General features: G+C 61.5%; 5 protein-coding genes across 5 annotated transcripts, besides 1 other annotated feature; all 5 read left to right on the plus strand.

Moving 5' to 3' along the window:
- Nucleotides 1–1,729: 1,729 nt before the first annotated feature.
- LPMP_060460 (hypothetical protein) lies at nucleotides 1,730–5,179 on the plus strand (the record flags this gene model as incomplete). The annotated part of the gene is made up of 1 exon (XM_010705625.1): nucleotides 1,730–5,179. The coding sequence occupies one exon, from the start codon at nucleotides 1,730–1,732 to the stop codon at nucleotides 5,177–5,179; it is 3,450 nt and encodes a 1,149-aa protein (XP_010703927.1).
- A 1,008-nt stretch (nucleotides 5,180–6,187) lies between these two features.
- On the plus strand, nucleotides 6,188–7,135 carry LPMP_060470 (hypothetical protein; the record flags this gene model as incomplete). The annotated part of the gene is made up of 1 exon (XM_010705626.1): nucleotides 6,188–7,135. The coding sequence occupies one exon, from the start codon at nucleotides 6,188–6,190 to the stop codon at nucleotides 7,133–7,135; it is 948 nt and encodes a 315-aa protein (XP_010703928.1).
- Nucleotides 7,136–8,570: 1,435 nt separating this feature from the next.
- Nucleotides 8,571–10,013, plus strand: LPMP_060480 (hypothetical protein; the record flags this gene model as incomplete). Its single annotated transcript, XM_010705627.1, has 1 exon — nucleotides 8,571–10,013. The coding sequence occupies one exon, from the start codon at nucleotides 8,571–8,573 to the stop codon at nucleotides 10,011–10,013; it is 1,443 nt and encodes a 480-aa protein (XP_010703929.1).
- A 1,344-nt stretch (nucleotides 10,014–11,357) lies between these two features.
- Nucleotides 11,358–13,115, plus strand: LPMP_060490 (RNA methyltransferase, putative; the record flags this gene model as incomplete). The annotated part of the gene is made up of 1 exon (XM_010705628.1): nucleotides 11,358–13,115. One exon carries the CDS (start codon nucleotides 11,358–11,360, stop codon nucleotides 13,113–13,115), a length of 1,758 nt encoding a protein of 585 aa, XP_010703930.1.
- Nucleotides 13,116–13,805: 690 nt separating this feature from the next.
- Nucleotides 13,806–15,788, plus strand: LPMP_060500 (hypothetical protein; the record flags this gene model as incomplete). The annotated part of the gene is made up of 1 exon (XM_010705629.1): nucleotides 13,806–15,788. The coding sequence occupies one exon, from the start codon at nucleotides 13,806–13,808 to the stop codon at nucleotides 15,786–15,788; it is 1,983 nt and encodes a 660-aa protein (XP_010703931.1).
- Nucleotides 15,789–16,800: 1,012 nt separating this feature from the next.
- Nucleotides 16,801–17,422: a repeat region.
- The last annotated feature ends 423 nt before the right edge of the window (nucleotides 17,423–17,845 follow it).

Consider the following 17,845-nt stretch of genomic DNA (forward strand, 5'->3'; position numbering starts at 1 on the left):
GCACCCGCTCCCGCGTCGGTCGACCCACCGCGCCGCGACGCTTTTCCTCGGAGGCCTCGTTGTGCTCCGCAAACGATCTGATCCCTCTGTTTCTTGGCCCATCCTGCGGGCGAGATGCTCACCGTGGATCCCTGCCGCTGCCTTCTCTTTCTGTGTGTTCGCGTCATCCCTCAGCAACAACACACCCACCCACACCCACCCACACACACACAGTGCTCGCGACACCCGCACATGTGGCCATAATTTTCTTCGCTCCTTCATCGCCGCTCTTGTGTGGTTGTTTTCTCATCTACGATGTAGGGTTATTCCTCTTTCCGCTGGATTCCGTTCTAGTCGGTGTGTCGCCGTGCGGCGTCTCAGCCCCTCCCCCCTCAGCTTGTGAGGAGGCAAGGCTACCGACAAGCCACTTTGCCCGGTGGTTTCGAGCGGGTGGCGCCGTCTGCACGAACTTCGGAGGAAAGAGGGCCCTCGCCCCTAAGTGAACGCGCACTCACGACAGTGCACGAATGTGTCACGGCCCGTCGTTCCAGCAGCGTAATCGCTGCGTCTGTTCTTTCCCACAGCAAAGGTATTGGTGGTTTGTTCCACCAGAGCCCCGGACTAGGTTGCCTCTCCTCCCACGTCCTCCCCCCACCCCCACTAGCCTCTCTAAAGAGCGAGTGAGTCCTACAAGCGCATAAAGACGCGGCAGAATTTGTCCTCCCAAGTTGTGGCGGAATACTGAAGAAGCGCATGCGACTGGTGCAGTGGGTGGCGGCTGTGTGCATCACACTCCTTCATTGCTTCGCCTTCTCTCTCTCTCTCTTCACCCAATCGTGCGACAACATGCGTGCAGAGAGAGGTGCCCACACGCGATTTCACCGTTTTCCCTCCTGCTGAATCCCTCCTCCTCCTCCCCCCCTCCGCTTTCCCCATTCTGTCCCTGTGCATGCAGAATCACCTCTCTCTCTTTCTCTCTCTCTCCCCTCTTCCCTCCTCGCTGCCAAGCGCGCTTCTGCGCGTAGGAAAGCAAGGACTGTTGCTGCTACCCTTATCACTGCCGGTGCTACTGCCGCTCACACCAGCAGCATCTACGCTACTTTCTTTCCCCCTTTCCCCACACCTCGTGGCGCACCATTAGTCTCGCGTGCGGGGGAGTATGTGTGTGTCGTGGTAGGCAATCCCACCACTTACACTCTCGCTCTGTCTATCGCTCTCTCACGACGGGCTAGAGCGCGCTATCCACGGCCGCTGCTAGAACACGCTCACCCGCACGCATCCAAATATATAAACTCCACGACACATTTCTTTCGCTTGCTGCTTAGAGTGCGCACATACAGACGCCAGTATAGATAGAAAGGTGGGCGACGTGGACTTCGACGGCTGCACCGCTCCCCGCCCCCGTCCCTCTTTGGCTCCGCTTTGTACTGCTCTTCTTGCACGCAACATATTTTCAAGAAGCCATTTGCTTCTGTGGCCGTGCAGACTTGCATCTGGCTCTGCTACTCGCAAGCGTCGTCACGGCAGAGCACACGTATCGCGCGTCAGGACTTCTCACGGGGGCGGCCTAATCGGTCACACACACACGCACGCACACACACTCTCTCTCTCTGTGCAGATCTCCTTTGCGCTGCTGAACTCTCATCACTGGAGGGCGTAGGCTCGTGCCTCTCCTGAGTTTAGCCACTTAGCCGAAGTTTTTGCCGAGGTGCGAGTGGGTGCCCCCCTCCCTCTCCCAAAAACACGGAATATGCACACGCCCGAGCCGCGGCTCCGCCACAGCGGCGGCGGGGTCGCGAGCCCCACACCTCATGTCAGCTCGAGCAACGCAACGCCGACGCCGCGGGCTGGTTTTCTGCGCCGAGGTGGCAGTGACATGCTACACGATGCCATCGCTGCCGGGCCGTCCGTCCTGTTTGACGAGGAGACAGGCACGGCCGTGGCCGTCTGTGCCTCTCCGCAGCTCAGCCAGCTCACGCAGAAGCAACAACTGTACGCAGGTCAGACTCGGCTGCCGCGCCAGCGCCCACGTTTCCACACCGTGCAGGATCTTGACGTTGCGCTGAACCAAGCCATTGAGGGCAAGATCACCAGCCGCAACGCGTGGGCCAGCAAGGAGGCCAGCGACCTCCTGGAGGGCATCACTCACACCATCGAGACGACGCTGGATGCCGCGTCGACTGATGACTACTCTGGCTTCGCTAAGGCAGCAACGGTTGTGGAGGGTTGCTCGAAGGTGTGGACGAGCCGCGTGGACAGCACCTATCAACGGAGCAACCAGATGGTCCAGCGCCTGCTGCGCAAAGACGACGCGTCCGGCAAACCGCCGACAGGCGACGGAGACGACGGTGAAGAAGAGGATGGCGAGGAGGGTGATGTGCAGCGGCGCCCGAAGAGCCGTTCGCGTAGCGTGGCCGCTGCGTCTGCGTCTGCCGCTGCCACGCGCACCCTGGCAATGGAGGCTACGGAGATCAATCTGGATAGCAAGAGCCGCACGGCGCTCACGCAGACCGGCGTCAATGCGCAGTTCCGCGCGATTACCTCGAAGTTCGATCAAGGTAACGCGCAGGGACTTCTCATGAACAATGCACCGATGGGCCGGGCCGGCAACATCATCTTAGACGTGGATTACTCTGTCATGCCTATTTCAGCGGCCGTGAGTGGTGGAAGTCGCCAGGGTAGCCACCGCATATTGGGCACCAACGCCCCACCGCCATCGAGGGGCAGTGGTGCAGAAGGCCAGGAGAATCAGGGGGAGCCGGTGGCACCCTCGCGCGTGTCGCAGCACGCCGCTGTTGAGCTCGACACTGCCGTGTACGAGACTGTCACTGATTTGCCCCCGTACCGGGGCATGATGGCAGCTGTGTCGCCTACTGACCAGCTCAGGAGCGCCCGCGACTCCGAGTCCTTCCCGCAGACATGTGACAGCACCGGCGATGCGCGTGGCAGTCAAGCAAGCGCAATCGATCCGCTGCTGCTCCTTCCGCACGTCTCACCGCGGAAGCAAGAGGTGAGTGACTTCGCCCGCTTATCGCTCAAGTCCAACACATGTGAGGGCTACAACAGCAGCGGCACTGCCGCTGAGGGGACCAGCGAGGGTCGCAGCCGCATAACATCTCACAGTGACTGGACGGTGCCCGCTACTGCTGGTGGCGATGCAGTAAAAAGCCCCTACGACAGCCAGCAGGAGCAGGAAGTCGAGGGTGAGTTTGCCACCCGTGGCAGCGGCGACAACAACGGCGCTGATGGTGATGACACCGACTTCGGTGATTGGGGTGGTGCAGGCGACGATGACGATGGCAGCGGGTACAACAATATGGCAGACATCAGCGCCCGCACTGGCAGTGACGGTGCCGACCGCGGCGCCGAGGCGCGCCGTCTTGTGTCAGGTACTGCAGAGATGGAGCTGATCGACACTCTTTTCCACGGCCACACCCAGCTGGCTCTTGAGGCAGAGGACCCAACATCGTGGTGCCCGCTGAGCGAGGTCTCTGCGAACCCGCTGGTTGGCGTGCAGGGGCTTTCGGAGCTCTCTCGGCTGCACCGCGAGCACCGCTTTGCACAGTCGCAGAAGGGCACCGGCAGCGATGACGCGGCCCGAAATTGGAATAGTGGCGAGCGTGGAAGCAACTTGAGCAGCTCAGTCGGACTTCAGCTAGAGCCACCGTCAAAGCGCGGGCGCAGGGAGCGCACTGTGGTGTTTCAGCTGCCACAGTCGCCGTCGTGTGGGCAAGGGGCTGGCACCAGCGGCGCCGCCTCCGTGACTTCCACGTTCGCGACGGAGGCGAAGGTACTCCTTGACGACAGCGCGCTGCGCCAGGCGACTACCGCCGCTCGCAATATCACCCCGCTTGGCAAGCAGCTCCTCTTGGCGAAGAATGCTGCGCAGGAGGTGCTGGCCTACACGCAGAGCGCTGTGCAGCGCACCAAGGCGGAGCAGGCGGGGCTGGTGTTACCTGAAGCGCCGATCCCAGGGAAGACGATCCCATCGTACATGCCGTTCCCAGTGCACACGCAAGACTACTTCCAGCCATTCTGCACTTCTCTGGCTCACTGGAATCTGTTGCGCAAGTCCGCGACAGGTCACCTCCTTGACAGCGCCGCACGTGCTCGCAACAACGAAGGGCCGTCGTCGTCGTCCGTGATGGCGGGGAGCAGCCACAGCGGCATTACTGGTGACTGCAGCAGCCACAGTGGCCCGGCACGACGCACTGGCGGCTACTTCAGCACCGAAGCTCTGGACGAGGACGCTTGCGGTGGTGTTGGCGTTCGGTACGGCGACGACAACATGCCAGTCGAGTTCTTCCCTGGTGGAGCGGAGGTGGAGGCGCAGGATGGCGGTGAGGCCGGCGGCGACTACGCCGACTACGCCGAGCTCTACGGTCCCGACGACGACCACAGCGACGAGGAGGAGCGCCGTTACGTGCAGGGTGGCATCCGCAGCTCTGCGGATGCGAGCCTTATCGGAGAGATAGAGCTAGCCGCAGTAGCCGCGGCTGCGACAACATCTGCGACGGCCTCTGGCGGCTCCTCGATGCGCGGCAGCGGCACCGGCAGTGATGCCCTTCTTGCCGACCCTCTCGAGCTCCTGAAGGTGCTGAGCCCACCCGAGGCGACCATACCGAACCAGGTGGACGTGGTGAAGCTCCGGCAGCTCATGTGGGAGGCGCTGCAGGGGCATCTGGCGGCGAACCAGGTGGAGAAGGCCGTTGACCTCGAGACGCTGCGCACCGGCGCCGCCGCTGGGACATCGCAGACAGCGGAGGAAGACGGGGGTGGCGACACCTCCTCGCGGACGAACCGCAAGGGAGCGGTGGTAAAGGCGCATGCGCAGGCAGCTCTCAGCATGATTCGAAAGCGTGCACGCACGGCGGACGGCGGCGAAGGCGCGCAGTCAGCGGCCTGCAGCAAGAACACCGTAGCGGACCCTTTCTTTCATACAGAGTCGACGGTGACTGGCGTCGCCGCCGCCGCTGCTGCTGCTGCGACGCCGGCGGGGGTGGCACCCGCGCGGTTTAGCGACATTGTCCGCTCTGTCCTCCCCCATATCTCAGCCGTGTCGTCTACCAACACTCTTTCACCCGCCTTTTTCTTCTTCTCCATCCTCTTTCTGGCGAACGAGCACAACGTGGTGCTGCAGAGCGTTGAGAGCTTGGATGACTTGGTGGCCTGCGGCATCGTCGGCCGCGTCGGTGAGTGATAGCGTGCCTGTGAGCCTCTTCCTCCCCCTTCTCGTCATGTAGTCTCTCCCTCTGTGCACGTGTGTGTGTGTGAAAGTGCAGTGTATGCCACAAGGCACCGTGGAGCTTGCATGGCTTGGGCTGGGAGAGGAGCTGGGGGGGGAGCAGCAGACACTGTAGACATGTGCTGCGGGCATGCGTGGCGCTGGTATAGGCGCACACACCCACACACACCTATTTTTTCCTATTCTTCTCAGAGCGCATAGAAACACTTTGCTGAACCATGCAACACCCACCGTCGTGCAAGATGAGATGGTGGAGGAGGCGGGGATTCTCTCGTCAAGTGTGGTGAATCTGCAGATCTGCGAACGCCCCCCGCACGCACGCACGCACGGTTTAGTGACTCTGCGCGCCGCTCGTGCCTGTGTTGCTTTCTCTTCGTTGTGGAGCGAATACCACTACAAGGTGACGGGTGGGTGTGGAGTAGCACGTTGCTATTGAGTAGCTCACTGCGTGTGTGACTGTGTGCTGATATGATTAGCATTCCAAACATGGATGGACAGCGTATCGTTGCTTACCTCTCGTCTCTCGTCTCTCTCTCTCTTCCTCTCCCTACGCTCCTGCGGGGCTGATGAGGCGCTTCCACTCCATACACCCCGTCTCTCCTCCTCCCTCCCTCCCCCCTTTCCCTTTCGTTCACCATACCGCTTCAATTCCTTCAACCACGCCCGTTATAGAGGTTATATGATGGGCAGATGTGCCCACACACAGACACCCACACACAGACCCCCCCCCCCACACACACACAGAGCCATACACACATGCATGCATGCATACACGCCTGACCACACAGGGATAGCCAACCTGCAAATTGCGGAGAGGGTGACGAGCAGAGGAGGAGGGATACGGACGCTAACGGACAACGTCGCCCGCACCAGCCTCTCTCATTCGCAGCGTTGCGGAACGGAAAAGGGGTGCGCGACCGCGTACGCACAAACCAGGGGGGGTCTCACCTCGTATGTGATTTCATGTCGTACATCCCCCGTAACCATTATCTCGTCGTCCACGACGCCATTCGAAGGCTTCTCGGCCCCAATGCACAGCTGGCGGCGTTTGTGAAGGCAAAGCGCGCCTTCCAGTGCGACATGCTGGTGAACGACGCTCGCACCGATCCAAACGAGCTCATACGGGCCGGGGCGCGTTGCAGTGTCGGCGGCATAGGCGACGACGCCGCAGCCAGGGCTGGTGTGGCTGAGTTTGCGCGTGGGCTGCAGGGAGTGCTGGGCATTTGCGACGTTGTGACCCACACCCGTCGCGTCGACGTCGTCTTTCGCGATCGCAGCCTGATCCAGCTGGCCCTCGGCGCTGCGAAGAGTGACCTTCCCTACGCACTGAACACCGGCTCGGACGTCAATCAAGAGCCGGACTGGCGCCTGCGCAATCGACTTCGCATCTCCCTTGGGTACGACGAGGAGCTCTTCCTCGCGCAATGTACCCGTAGCGTGAACGTGGCGGCGCGCATCTTGGAGAAGTGTGCCTTCGACTCTCTTCGCCACTCCTCCATGATCAATACGAACCCCGAGATGGCGGCGATGTACGAGGCGAGTGGTCAGCAGTGGCAGGCGGTGCTGCCTCCGGTGACTTACTGGCAGGCGCATTGCTATGCTCTGATGAAGGCGTACCCGTGCCGCCATTATCAGCAGATTGTCGCAACTGTCGAGCACAACTACGCTGCGTACTACGGCGAATTCCCGATGGCGAACCCGTACTGCGATGGCGAGGACCTCAACACAATTCAGGTGGTGAGGTGGTTGTGCGAGGCGTTCAACGCGGGGGTGGCGATGTCGCGGATGGCATCGGCCAGATCATTGGTTGCTTCCGACGAGGGGCAGACCGTGTTTCCAGCGATGGGGAACGGCGATGCGGAGAAAGATGCCACGATCATGGGCAACACAACAGATGGCAGGTCGAGCTGAGAGGGGCGACACTGATGGACTTGATGGGAAGAGAGAAGTAGGGCAGCACGAGGCAAGGGAAGTCCTCATACTCGTTTCCGCATGTGTGCCTCTCCCCCTCTCTGTGCGGGGTACCCGATGCTATACGGAAGGTGCAGACGACGTCGACGCTTCCCCTCGTCTACTTCACCCTCCCCCCCTCACCCACCCACCCACACACACACCACACTGCGCCACCAACTCCCTCGTTCTCTGTTTCTCAAAGGGACCGCCTCTTACGCCCGCCCTTCCCCCCTCCCTCCCACCTCTTCCTTTCCCCTTTGCCTACGCCATTCTCTGCCTTTCAGTATTGGCCTAGAAGGGGAGGGGGAGCGGTGGAGGGGGCGAGGGCGAGGAGGAGCAACCCGCACCAGCGAGCGAAAGGCGGGAATGAAAACGCCTTGAAAAGCCATCGGCCACACACTGCCCAGCACGGCACAACACGGTGACAGCCAGCACCATGTGACCAAGGGGGGGGGCGAGCCGGAGAGGAGTCAAATAGCACGCAGGCGACAGGACGATGCACTGCGCGCCAACGTCCCCCTCCCTCTCATTCCTTCCCCGGGCACGTTCACACGTGCGTACACACCTTCTCTGACCCTGCTCCCTTCCTTGCCATCGTTACCCGCTGTGCAATGTGTATCGGTGCATGCTACCCTCCTCCCTGTTCCACGCATGCGCTCTATATTGCCCCTTCCCCCTTTCCCCCTCCTCTGCCCGCCACCTTGTCTTAGGCGGAGTGCGGCGTCTCTCCCTGTTGCCGCTGCTTTCTGCCTCTCATTTCACTGCCACTGCCACTGCCACCGCCACCCCCCTGTAGTGCATCCCCACCTCTCTGTCTCCTGCGCCATCGCCATACTAGCGAGCGACAAGCAGGCAGGAACACCTTTACTCGCCCACACACGCACAGAGCCACTGCACGTCCCTGGCCTAGTCGAGGTGCCTTAGAGGGAGGTGTGCGTCTTCCTGCTTCTCTCTTTCGCATCCCCTGGCCTTTTGCTACCGCGGCACACGTCGGCAGGCCGGCCGGCCGGCAAATATAGCGCCTCGTGGGGAGAGAAGGGCGGACAAAATGACAGCCGAAAAAAACTCCGACTCGCAACATCGCTCACGGACAAGTGCGGCAGAGGGCACCAAAGGAGCCGCGACGGAGAAACAACTTCAGCCCTCGTCATCCAGTTCTTCCGCCGCCGCCGTTACCGCATTGTCGACGCCCGGCGCAGAGACAACCGCGACCGGCGGGAAGACAGCGGCAGCCTCTCGCAAAACGCCGGCGTCGCACGGCAAGGAAATCGTGATGGATCAAACTAACCTTTCGAGCGTTGCGGCCGCATCTTCCCCCCCCTCCCACGCGTCGTCGTCGTCGAGTGCCGATAAGCAGCATCTCCGTCGCCTAGCCCTGTACGGCAGCCGCGCTATGGCGGCCGGTGGGAAGAAAGGGCCTGCCGCAGCGGCAGACCCGCACGGGAGCGCGCACGGCCGCCACGCCCTCACCGCCTTCGGGGCTCGCCGCAGCGGCGAGCTCGCCTCCTACATCCAGCACGGCGGTGACCTCACCTCTCAAGGGCGGTATCTAGTCGTTGGCGACGGCTTGATGGCGCCGTTCATGGCGCTCTGCCTGCGTGTGCATGGGCTGGAGTGCGATCTTGCTCATCACCCCTCGCAGAATGACCTCGACCGCGGCACGGTCGTGCTGACGCCGTCCGTCACGCAGCTGATGGGCGACGTGCTCAACGTCTCCGTGCCGTCTGGCAGCGTTGTTGGGCGCGTGCTCACGTTTGACCACGTTGGCAACGATATGTGCGACATCGACCTCAACGAGTTCCGCGAGAAGGGCGAGAGTCCGACGTTCTTCTGCTGTGACCGGCTCAAGGTGGAGTCGGCACTGGTTTCGCTGTGCCGCATCGGCGCGCACAGCTGCACGGTGCTGCCGAAGCCCCAGATCGACAAGGGTGGCCTCGAGGCCCTCGAGAACGGTGGGGTACGGGTGCGCTTTGCCAGCGGTGTGCAGCAGGACTACCTTGGCGTCATCTGCACAGCGCGCAACCAGGACCTCGTTCCGGAGCTGACAATAACAAACGAAGAGCTACAAGCGCGTGCCGAGAACACTGAGAAGTACCGCAGTACGTTCAGCAAGTCCGTGCGGTGGATGGAGCTGTGTGTACCGCCGCTGCCGGAGCTTGGTAAGTTTGAGAAGCGCTTCACCCCTGGGTCGCAGGAGATCGTTGAAATTCTCACGCCGCGCGACGCCAAGATGACAGTACGGCCGACGATGATGGCGACGAAGCTGTTTTACAACGTCACTCTCACCATCCCTGATGGCACGGCAGACCCGCGACTGAAGAGCACCAGCACAAAGCTGTTCTGGGACGATGTGGTCATGCATTGGACCTCGGGTGTGCCGGGGTACATCTCTCATACGATGTTTCGGCCGATGTTCACGCACCTGCAGCAGAACTTCACCAAGTCCAGCGCGCTTGTCTATCGCACGCCGCTCTTCCTGATGCCGCACTGGTCAGAGGGTGGTGGCCGCGTGATCAAAGTTGCCCACGCCGCGCACGGCTCGTGCTTCGACGCGGTGGACGTGTCTGATGCACAGGGCTTCACCGACTGCTTCACCCTGGCGCGTACTGTTGCCGGCGGTGAGGACGTCGCGGCCTTTCTGAAGGAGCGGCGACTGCTGGTAATGGAAGAGATGGACCACCATTCCCGCCTTACCTATTATGCTCTCAAGGAGCGGGGCCAGATGGCGTACATGATGTCTCGCTTCAACATGAAGATCATGCGCAAGTACAAGAAGAGCTGGCGGTCCATCCTGCAGAACTACATTACGCTGATGCCCAAGGGCATTCCGCGCTGAACGCTTGTGTCCTCGTCTGGAAAGGTTTTGTTCCCCGTTTCTCGAGCCACCAGACTTAGTAGCTGTAGAGGAGGTCGTGAGGCCTGTTGCGCGGTGAAAGTGCGCGTTACTGTCGCATGCGTGTGCGTGTTGTACATGAGGCGCACCGTTACTTTCAGCTTCTCCGTCCTACCTGCCTATGTGGCTCTCTCTCTGTGTGTGTTGGCACAGCTTCGTGCTGTGCTGGGGCGTTGTCGTGGCGTTCTTTCTCTTCCACTGCCCCTGGTCTCGTAGCCTGTGGGTTTTGCTTGCGAGTCGCACCTGCCACTGCTCCTGGTCTCTCTCTCTCTGTTTCTGTGGGTGTATGGCGGAGGACTAGAGATGGGGAGAGGACGCAGTTGGGAGGCTGATGATTGTGCTTGAGGGGAGATGATGTCGAGTACAATATGCACTCGCGCACGAGCCGAGAGTGAGAGCGAGAGATGGCCGAGGAAGAGCGAAATACACAGAGAGACAAAGCTGATAAGCACCACGCACACACACACACACACATGCAAAGAAACAGCAACCACATGGAGCTCATCCATCGTGAACCACGTCGCGCAATGACGCCAGGGATCATCAGGGGCAGAGGGACGACGAGCGTGAAGCTCGACACCGCTGCCTTCCTGTGCATGCTTGTGTGCCAGTGGGCTTGTGGGTGAGTGTGGCGCTTTACTGGTGGATCTTAACGACGCACCAAACTCGCCGCGCATCCGCGGTGTTTCCCTCGCCCTCTAGCCTTGTTCTCCCTGTCGCCCACACATACGTGTGTGTGTGTGTCCCCTCCTCTTACTGCTGCTCTCCCCCCGCGGCGATCCAGGCGACGTCCTCGCTTCTCCGATCTCTACGCCAGGGTGATGACGACGGTTGGCGGTGCTTTGACTTTGCTAGAGGAAGGGGAGCGGGTGAAGCGATGCACCAAGATGCCTCAAGGGTGGAGTGGCTCTGTCTTCCTCCCCCGTACCCCCCCTTCCTTCCCCAACACGTATGTTTGCTCCACCCGCCCACATCTCCTCTCTCTCTCCCTCGAATGCCTCCCTCTCTCCACGCGGGTGTACGAACGTGCATGTTCATCTCGCATCCGCCGTGGTGGAACTGGGTAGGTGACCCCCACTAGACACACGCCCATACACGCTCATCTGCGGGTGACGGAGGACGTTTTGCATCCCCTACCCCTGCTAGTCTTCGCACTCACTCTCTCTTCACTCTCCGAGACGAGAGAGCGGCGGATACAATTATGCCCATCTACGCATCTGCCCATATCCCCATCGCCACTTCACACTCCACGCCGCCTCCTCTCCTCGATTCCTTGCGGCGCGAAGCATGACTGTGCGGACCTCAGCAGCTGTGCTGCGGTGTACGCGGCCGCTGCTGGTGTACAATAGGTCCGGTGGCTACCGCTGGAGTCCCATCCCGAAGTCACCTCCCCCGCACTACGATCGGCTCTACGGTGTCCACTCGGTACTAAACACGCTGCGGGTGGCGGCGCAGCGGCGGCAGCAGCAAAACATCAACCCACACCGAGAGGCGGCGGACACACTAGGCTCCACCTCTGCAGCTGAAGCTACGCCCTCCGCTGCTCTTCATGATGTTCATCAGTCGTCTACAGTGGCAGTGCCTGCGCCGCCACTTCACCCGCATCGCGCACATCTTGCCTGTCTTTACGTTCGTGATTTCAGCATGGAGGAGGGTGGGGGGCGCGCAGTGAAGCTCGGCGATGACAATGCCGACGACGACGCTGGAGATGATGGGGTGAGCAGCACCAACCCTTCGTCCCTGCCGGACAAGCCGAGTCACCGCCCGGAGCGAGAACGTCGCGCTTGCAGGAAGAAGGTCATTCCTCCTCGCTACACGGCGGTGCGCTGCATCACTACCTTGGCGAAGTCGTTGAAGGTTCCTGTGCGGTTCGTGCCACGCGCGGAGCTCGTGCAGCTCTGCGGGGAGCGGCGAAACCAAAACATCGTTCTCGAGGCGTCATCGTACAAGCCGCAGCCTATCCGGCACCTGGGCGAGATCTGGGGGGCAGAGGGCGGGGCGTCAACGACCACAGGCGTTGCCTCCACTACCACAGCGGTTGAGTCCAGCGCACCCGGCGTGCGCAGCCTCGAGGGTGCCGCTGGCCTCGTCACCGTGCTCTTCCTCGAGCGCATCATCGACCCCACCAACGTCGGGGGCATCCTTCGCACTGCATTTTTCTTTGGAGTCGATCACGTGGTGCTGAGCCGCCAGTGTGCGACTTGCACGGCAGCCGTCTCGCGCACAAGTACGGGTTTTCTGGAGCATCTATGCGTCTATCGCGCCTCTACATCCTCCGCCGCCTTCCTTCGGACCTCGCAGGAAGTCTGGGCTTTGAGAGGGTCGTCCTCGGCGTCCGTCACCGCTGTCAGTGGGCTAGAAATTATTGCAAGTGCGGTGGTGTCGTACCCAATGGCGCAGCGACGCGGCGCGAGTGAGGGCGCCCCGGTGTTGCCGTCTGCTGCCTCCAGTGATTCGGCACCGTCCGAGGTGAGCGTCGAGAACGGCAACGACAACACACGCGCCTGCGCCCAGCAACCTCATCCGTGTCTCCCTGCTGTGCGTGTGTTGCTGCTTGGCAACGAGGATGCCGGCTTGCCGCCCGATCTCCTACAGTGGTGCACGCACGTGGCGCACGTCCGCTCTCCACGGCATGCGCGTCTGCGTCACACGCGCACCAGCACGCAGGGTGGGTGGCACAGGGAGGGGCCAGAGGCGTGGGACGCCGATGTCGAAGTGGAGGTGACCGACACGCAGCTCTCCACCACCTCCTGTGACAGCGCCGCCGTTGCATCCACAGCTTCAGCTGAGGGGTTCGATAAGCACCAACACAACCTGCGCCGCTTGGCACGCCTACGCGGTAAAGAGGTGTCACTGAACGTCAACACCGCCACGGCAGCGCTGCTCTCCGCCTTGTGCGGGGTGGAGAGGCCACTGGGGAATGGCGGCAGTCAGGTGGGGTTGGTCGACGTGCAGCCGCTATGCTCACCGTGGACTCCCCTTCCCCCTCTCTGCCCCTCTCCCCTCACCAGTCACCAGAGTAACTCCCGAGTAGCGCCGCTCTAAGAGGCACACACGAGCACGAGCCTGATAAGAGAAACCGCCATCTCTGTGGCTGAGGACCCTCTTCTCACCCACTCACTCACTCACCCACTCACCCACTCACCCACTCACCTACAACACGCGCCCGCACAGACATACAACCATATACACGATGCATCCCGGTGGTCATGAGGGGTAGGGTGGTGGTGGCAGGGGGGACTCTTGCGCCTCCTCCAGCTTATTAGAAGAGGGGCACGCTTTGCCGGAGGTGCCTCAAGGTTTCTTCGAAAGCGCTCTTCCCCCTAGTGCTCTCTGACCACTGCGTGGGCTGCGTTCTTGACTGTGACCACGTCAACGACGCATGAGGCACGTTGCCCCTTTCCCAATCAAGAGGCGGGTGAGTGTTTTTATATTTATTTCAGTGTTCAGCTGCTCCACTCCATCTCTCTCTCTCTCTCTCACTCATTCTCCATCTTGCGTGAAGCCTCCTGCATCGTGTGTGAGCAAGTGTGCCTGCGCACACTGTACAAGCGCCATCACACGTTGATACACAACAGACGTACATACGTGAGGGCATCTTTTCCTCTTCTCTCTCTCCTCTTTCAAACACACGCGCGCCTGTGTGTCGCGCTGATCGGGTGTGTTGACTCGACTTCATCTTTCACCACTGCTACTTTTCCCCCTCAATTTCTCTATCGCACGGGTTTCTCAGCCATGCAGCCAACGAACTTGCCGCGTGTCTCAAGAGCCGTGGCGCGCCTGTGCGCCATCCTCGGCGATGAGCTGTTCCCGATCGTGATTTGGCTAGCCATGTTTGGTGCCGTGCGTCTCGCACCCGCCCTGGTGCTGCGCTTATCAATGTCGTTCCCACAGGTGATGGACGTGCCACGGCTGCTGCTTTGGCGACGAAGGCGCGATGTCTCCGGCGGTGCCACGAGCAGCGCTGTTGTGAGCGCCAGCATCAGCGCCGCTGCCGACGCCGCCGCCGCGCACCTTGCGGAGCTGATCAAGAGCACCCCTCCTGGTTCTAGCAGCAACGGCATTCGCCTCAGTGGTGGCGGCAGCAGTGGTGCTTACGACGCAACGCTCCGTGCATCATGGCAGCGTTTCTATCATCAATCTCTCGAGGTGCTCGTTTCCATTGTCACGTACTCGAGACGTCTGTGGACGTATCTACTCTTCCAGCGCAGCCAGTGCACGCCGCTCAGGGATGCGGCTGCCGCAGTCCAACGTGGTGAGGGCGGCCGACCTGCGGTGGTGGAGCTCCTCGTGCGCCTTGTGACAAGCTTCACCTCTACGTGGGTTCACGCAAGCGGCAACATGCTCTTCGACACCATCGTCACCTATCTCAGCACTCGCATCGGAAGCTGGGGTAGCGGCAGCGTCGGCGGTGGCAACGCCATTGGTGGCAGTGGCAGACGATACAGCAGCCTCAGCAGCGGCTGGCGAGACCTGCTCGTCGCGTCGTGCGTGTCAACTGGACTCAACTTTGTACTACAGACGTACTGGGTGGAGGCATTGACGGGCATAGGCGAGCTGCGGGCGCTGCCGCTGGCGACTACTGCTGGGGATGCGCTGTCGCCGTCTTTCAGCGAGCGGATCCAGTTTATGCTCTCGGCCCTCTCTCGGCTAGGCAGCAAAGAATCCCTGTACCGGCTGTGCTGCATGGCGCTGCGGCTGCAGCCGCAGTCAGACCAGCGATCGAGCGCTGCCGAAGAGGGGCGGGCGTACTCATCGCCGCCGTCGCCGTCAGGCAGAGCAGCGCTGCAGCCACTCACTCGTGCCGCGCCGCCGCCGCCGTCGTCCCTGGATTCCGGCACCTTGCGAACGCCGTCCCAGCCGGCACGCGTGTACCTGTGCGGCGGCAATGCCTTCGTGTTCGCCCTCAGCGGCTTCCGCTTTGCCTACTACGGCGACCCGCAGCAGTTCACGACGGCTGCGTCAAACTGCATTACGGACGCCCTGGACCTCGTGCTGCGGCAGGCGCGTCAACGGGCCGCAGCGCAAAACGGCCGTGTGTCGGAGGCGCTGCTGGAGGGGCAGGTGTGGCGGCCACCAGCGTCGTCGCTGTCGTCCAGCCACGACGTTGTTCTTGCTCCCGCTGCCTCCCTGCAGCTCCTTCCTCTGTATATGGCGAACTTTGCTGTTGGTGCCAGCGTCGGTCTTGTGTGGCGAGAGCGCCGCCACCTCGCCATTGTCCGCCGTGTGCCACTTCTTGGAAAAGTTGTTGAGCTTCTGTTTCCACTGCCACCGCCGCCACTACGGCTGCCTGAGGCGTTGCAGGAGCTAAGCCCGGAGCGCAATGTGCTGCTGTTGCACTCAGATGGTCGCGCTGAGGTGTCCGGGGACGCACTGCAGCTGGCGCCTGCTTTGAAGGCGGATGAGCCGACAGCGACGACGATGCCGGATGTGTCGTCTGCGGGTGGCCCTCCCGCGCCGCGAGTGACACGCATCGTAGCTGCGCAGGACCTGTTCTGCCCCATCAAGCGCACGCTAATGTGTGACCCTGTGCAGACCGCTGACGGCTTCACGTACGACCGTGACGGTATCGAGGAGTGGCTGCGGGGGCACAACACGGCGCCGCTCACAAATTTGTACTTAGGCAGCGCTGCGCTGCGCGTGAATTACCGAGCGCGGCAGAAAATCAGTGGTCTTATCCTGCAGTACACCACTGCAATGGGGGTGGTGATCAACTGAGGCGGGCAGTGGGCGCAACAAGGGTGGGCCGACAAACTGAGTGGAGGCGCGGAGAAAGCGAGTGGGAGAGAGCAGCTTGGGGTTCGCGGTGCGGCGGCGGGAGGGGCGTGGGAAACTGCTGTGGGGCATGAAGGCCAATATGAGCCATGGGACTCCGGAGGGTACAACGCACACTTATTTAGCAAAGACGACACCTTCCACATAGTAAAAACAACACCCAGAGAGGTCCACGTCTCTCTTTGTCTCTGCTTGGGTGTGCGTGTAGGTGTGTGCTCCCCTCCATCTACCCCCCTCGCGACCCTACCACTCTCTCTTCATTTCCGTTTGCTTTTTTTTTCTTCCCTCCCCCGCATCTTCCACATTGCCGGCTGCTTCATCGCATTTTATTTTCACGTTTCCTCCCACCGTCTTCCGTACTGAACTGCGAGTTCGCTACGTCGACACACACACACACGTTTTCTCTTTTGCTTTGTACGTGTGCTCTGCCGTGCGTGCGCGCGCTCTCAGCCGTCGGCCAGTCCATTTCTTCGTGTCTGCGCGTCTCTCTCTCTCTCGCGCGCGCCTACTCCTCCGCACAACTCACACTTCGCACAGACAATTCTGCCCTTCCTCTCTCGGCACTCACGTCGCTTAGCTCTGCGCCTTCTTTCCCTCCCTCTCGGCCGAGGTCCGCGTATCCTTTGATGGGACCTCACCCTTGCCTTCATGCATGCAGGCGCACAGAGACACACGCCCATTCATCCACATCAGCGCTGCACATGGGCGTCTTCCTGCGTGAGTGAGCGAATGAGCGTCTGTATGGGGATGGGCGTGCCGATGGTGGTGTCTGGCGGCCGTAGCTGCTGAGACTGCTTCGCTTCTTTCAGGGTGTTCACGTACGGCAGCGCCGTTGGCCTCTGTGCGAGAAGGACGCTGAAGTGGGGGGCAGCCGCAGATGCGCGGCCACGCGTCTCACTATCCTTTACTTTTCGTCCGCTCATTTTCGCCTCATCGCCCCGTGCCTCTGATGGCCCGAGGAGGGGGAGGAGAGAGACACACGCCACAGTGCGCGCGGCATCGCAGGGGTCCGGTGCACCCACTCTCTCTCTCTCTCTGTAGGGGGGAGAAGCCCGGCAGGCCCGCCCCTCTCGCTGCCAATGCAGAGCCACGTCTGGTGGTGGCGGGGCCAAGCGACGGCGACGTGGAGGGGAGGGGGGGAGGTCAGAGCGATGCATCGCTGCGGATGCCGGCGGTCAGGCCGTGGATGGCGTGACGTCGGAGCGGGCCGCGGCAGTGGGCGTGCTCGCACCATCCACCTGATGGGCACGGCGCCATGCTGACTCGACTGTATCCCACCCGGCCCCCTGGCTGCCCAGTGGCGTGGTGGTGGGGAGGGGAGGGAGGGGCCCGAGCGCCTCCCCGACGAGGATATGCGCGACGCGGCGACCGGCGCAGTGGGAGCGGCTGCGAGGCGACGTGCGAGGCGGAGGTGGGCAGAGTTTGAGGCCGGCGTCGTGCTCAGCTGACTGGGCCTGCGCATTGCTGTGCCGCGTGCCTACAGCTGCTTCGCACCCCGCGGTGGGCCCCCTGTGGGGTAGCTCCTGGTGTAGAGTGGGGGGAGGTTTGAGGCCATGCTGGGTGGCGCAGAATGGGCGTATTGAGAAGGGCCGTTCCTCTAGCTTCCTTCAGCCATGAGTTTGGAGTAGGGGTGATGGTGAGGTGAGGGAGTGCGAGAGCGAAAGCACATACGAGCACACACACATACCCACTACTCACAACAACATCATCGCCACTACAACGGAGCGAAAAAATGCTGCTGCTGCTCATTCTTACACTCGCTGCGGATGACTCTACAGCAGGGCAGAGGAAAGCTGAGTCTATGACAGACTTGCCGTGCCGCAGCCGTCGTTCACCCGTGCTTGTGAACTGGTCTTCACATCGCCGCGATCCACGCCTAAGTATACAGGCACATCCACACACGCATATGTCTATATGCAAGTACGTTCGTATATTCTAAAATGCGTGTCAATCATATCGATGATGTGCGCTCTGTGACGAGGCGCATGGGCCACGCATGA

The sequence above is a fragment of the Leishmania panamensis genome (genome assembly GCF_000755165.1).
Source record: "Leishmania panamensis strain MHOM/PA/94/PSC-1 chromosome 6 sequence".
NCBI lineage: Eukaryota > Euglenozoa > Kinetoplastea > Trypanosomatida > Trypanosomatidae > Leishmania > Leishmania panamensis.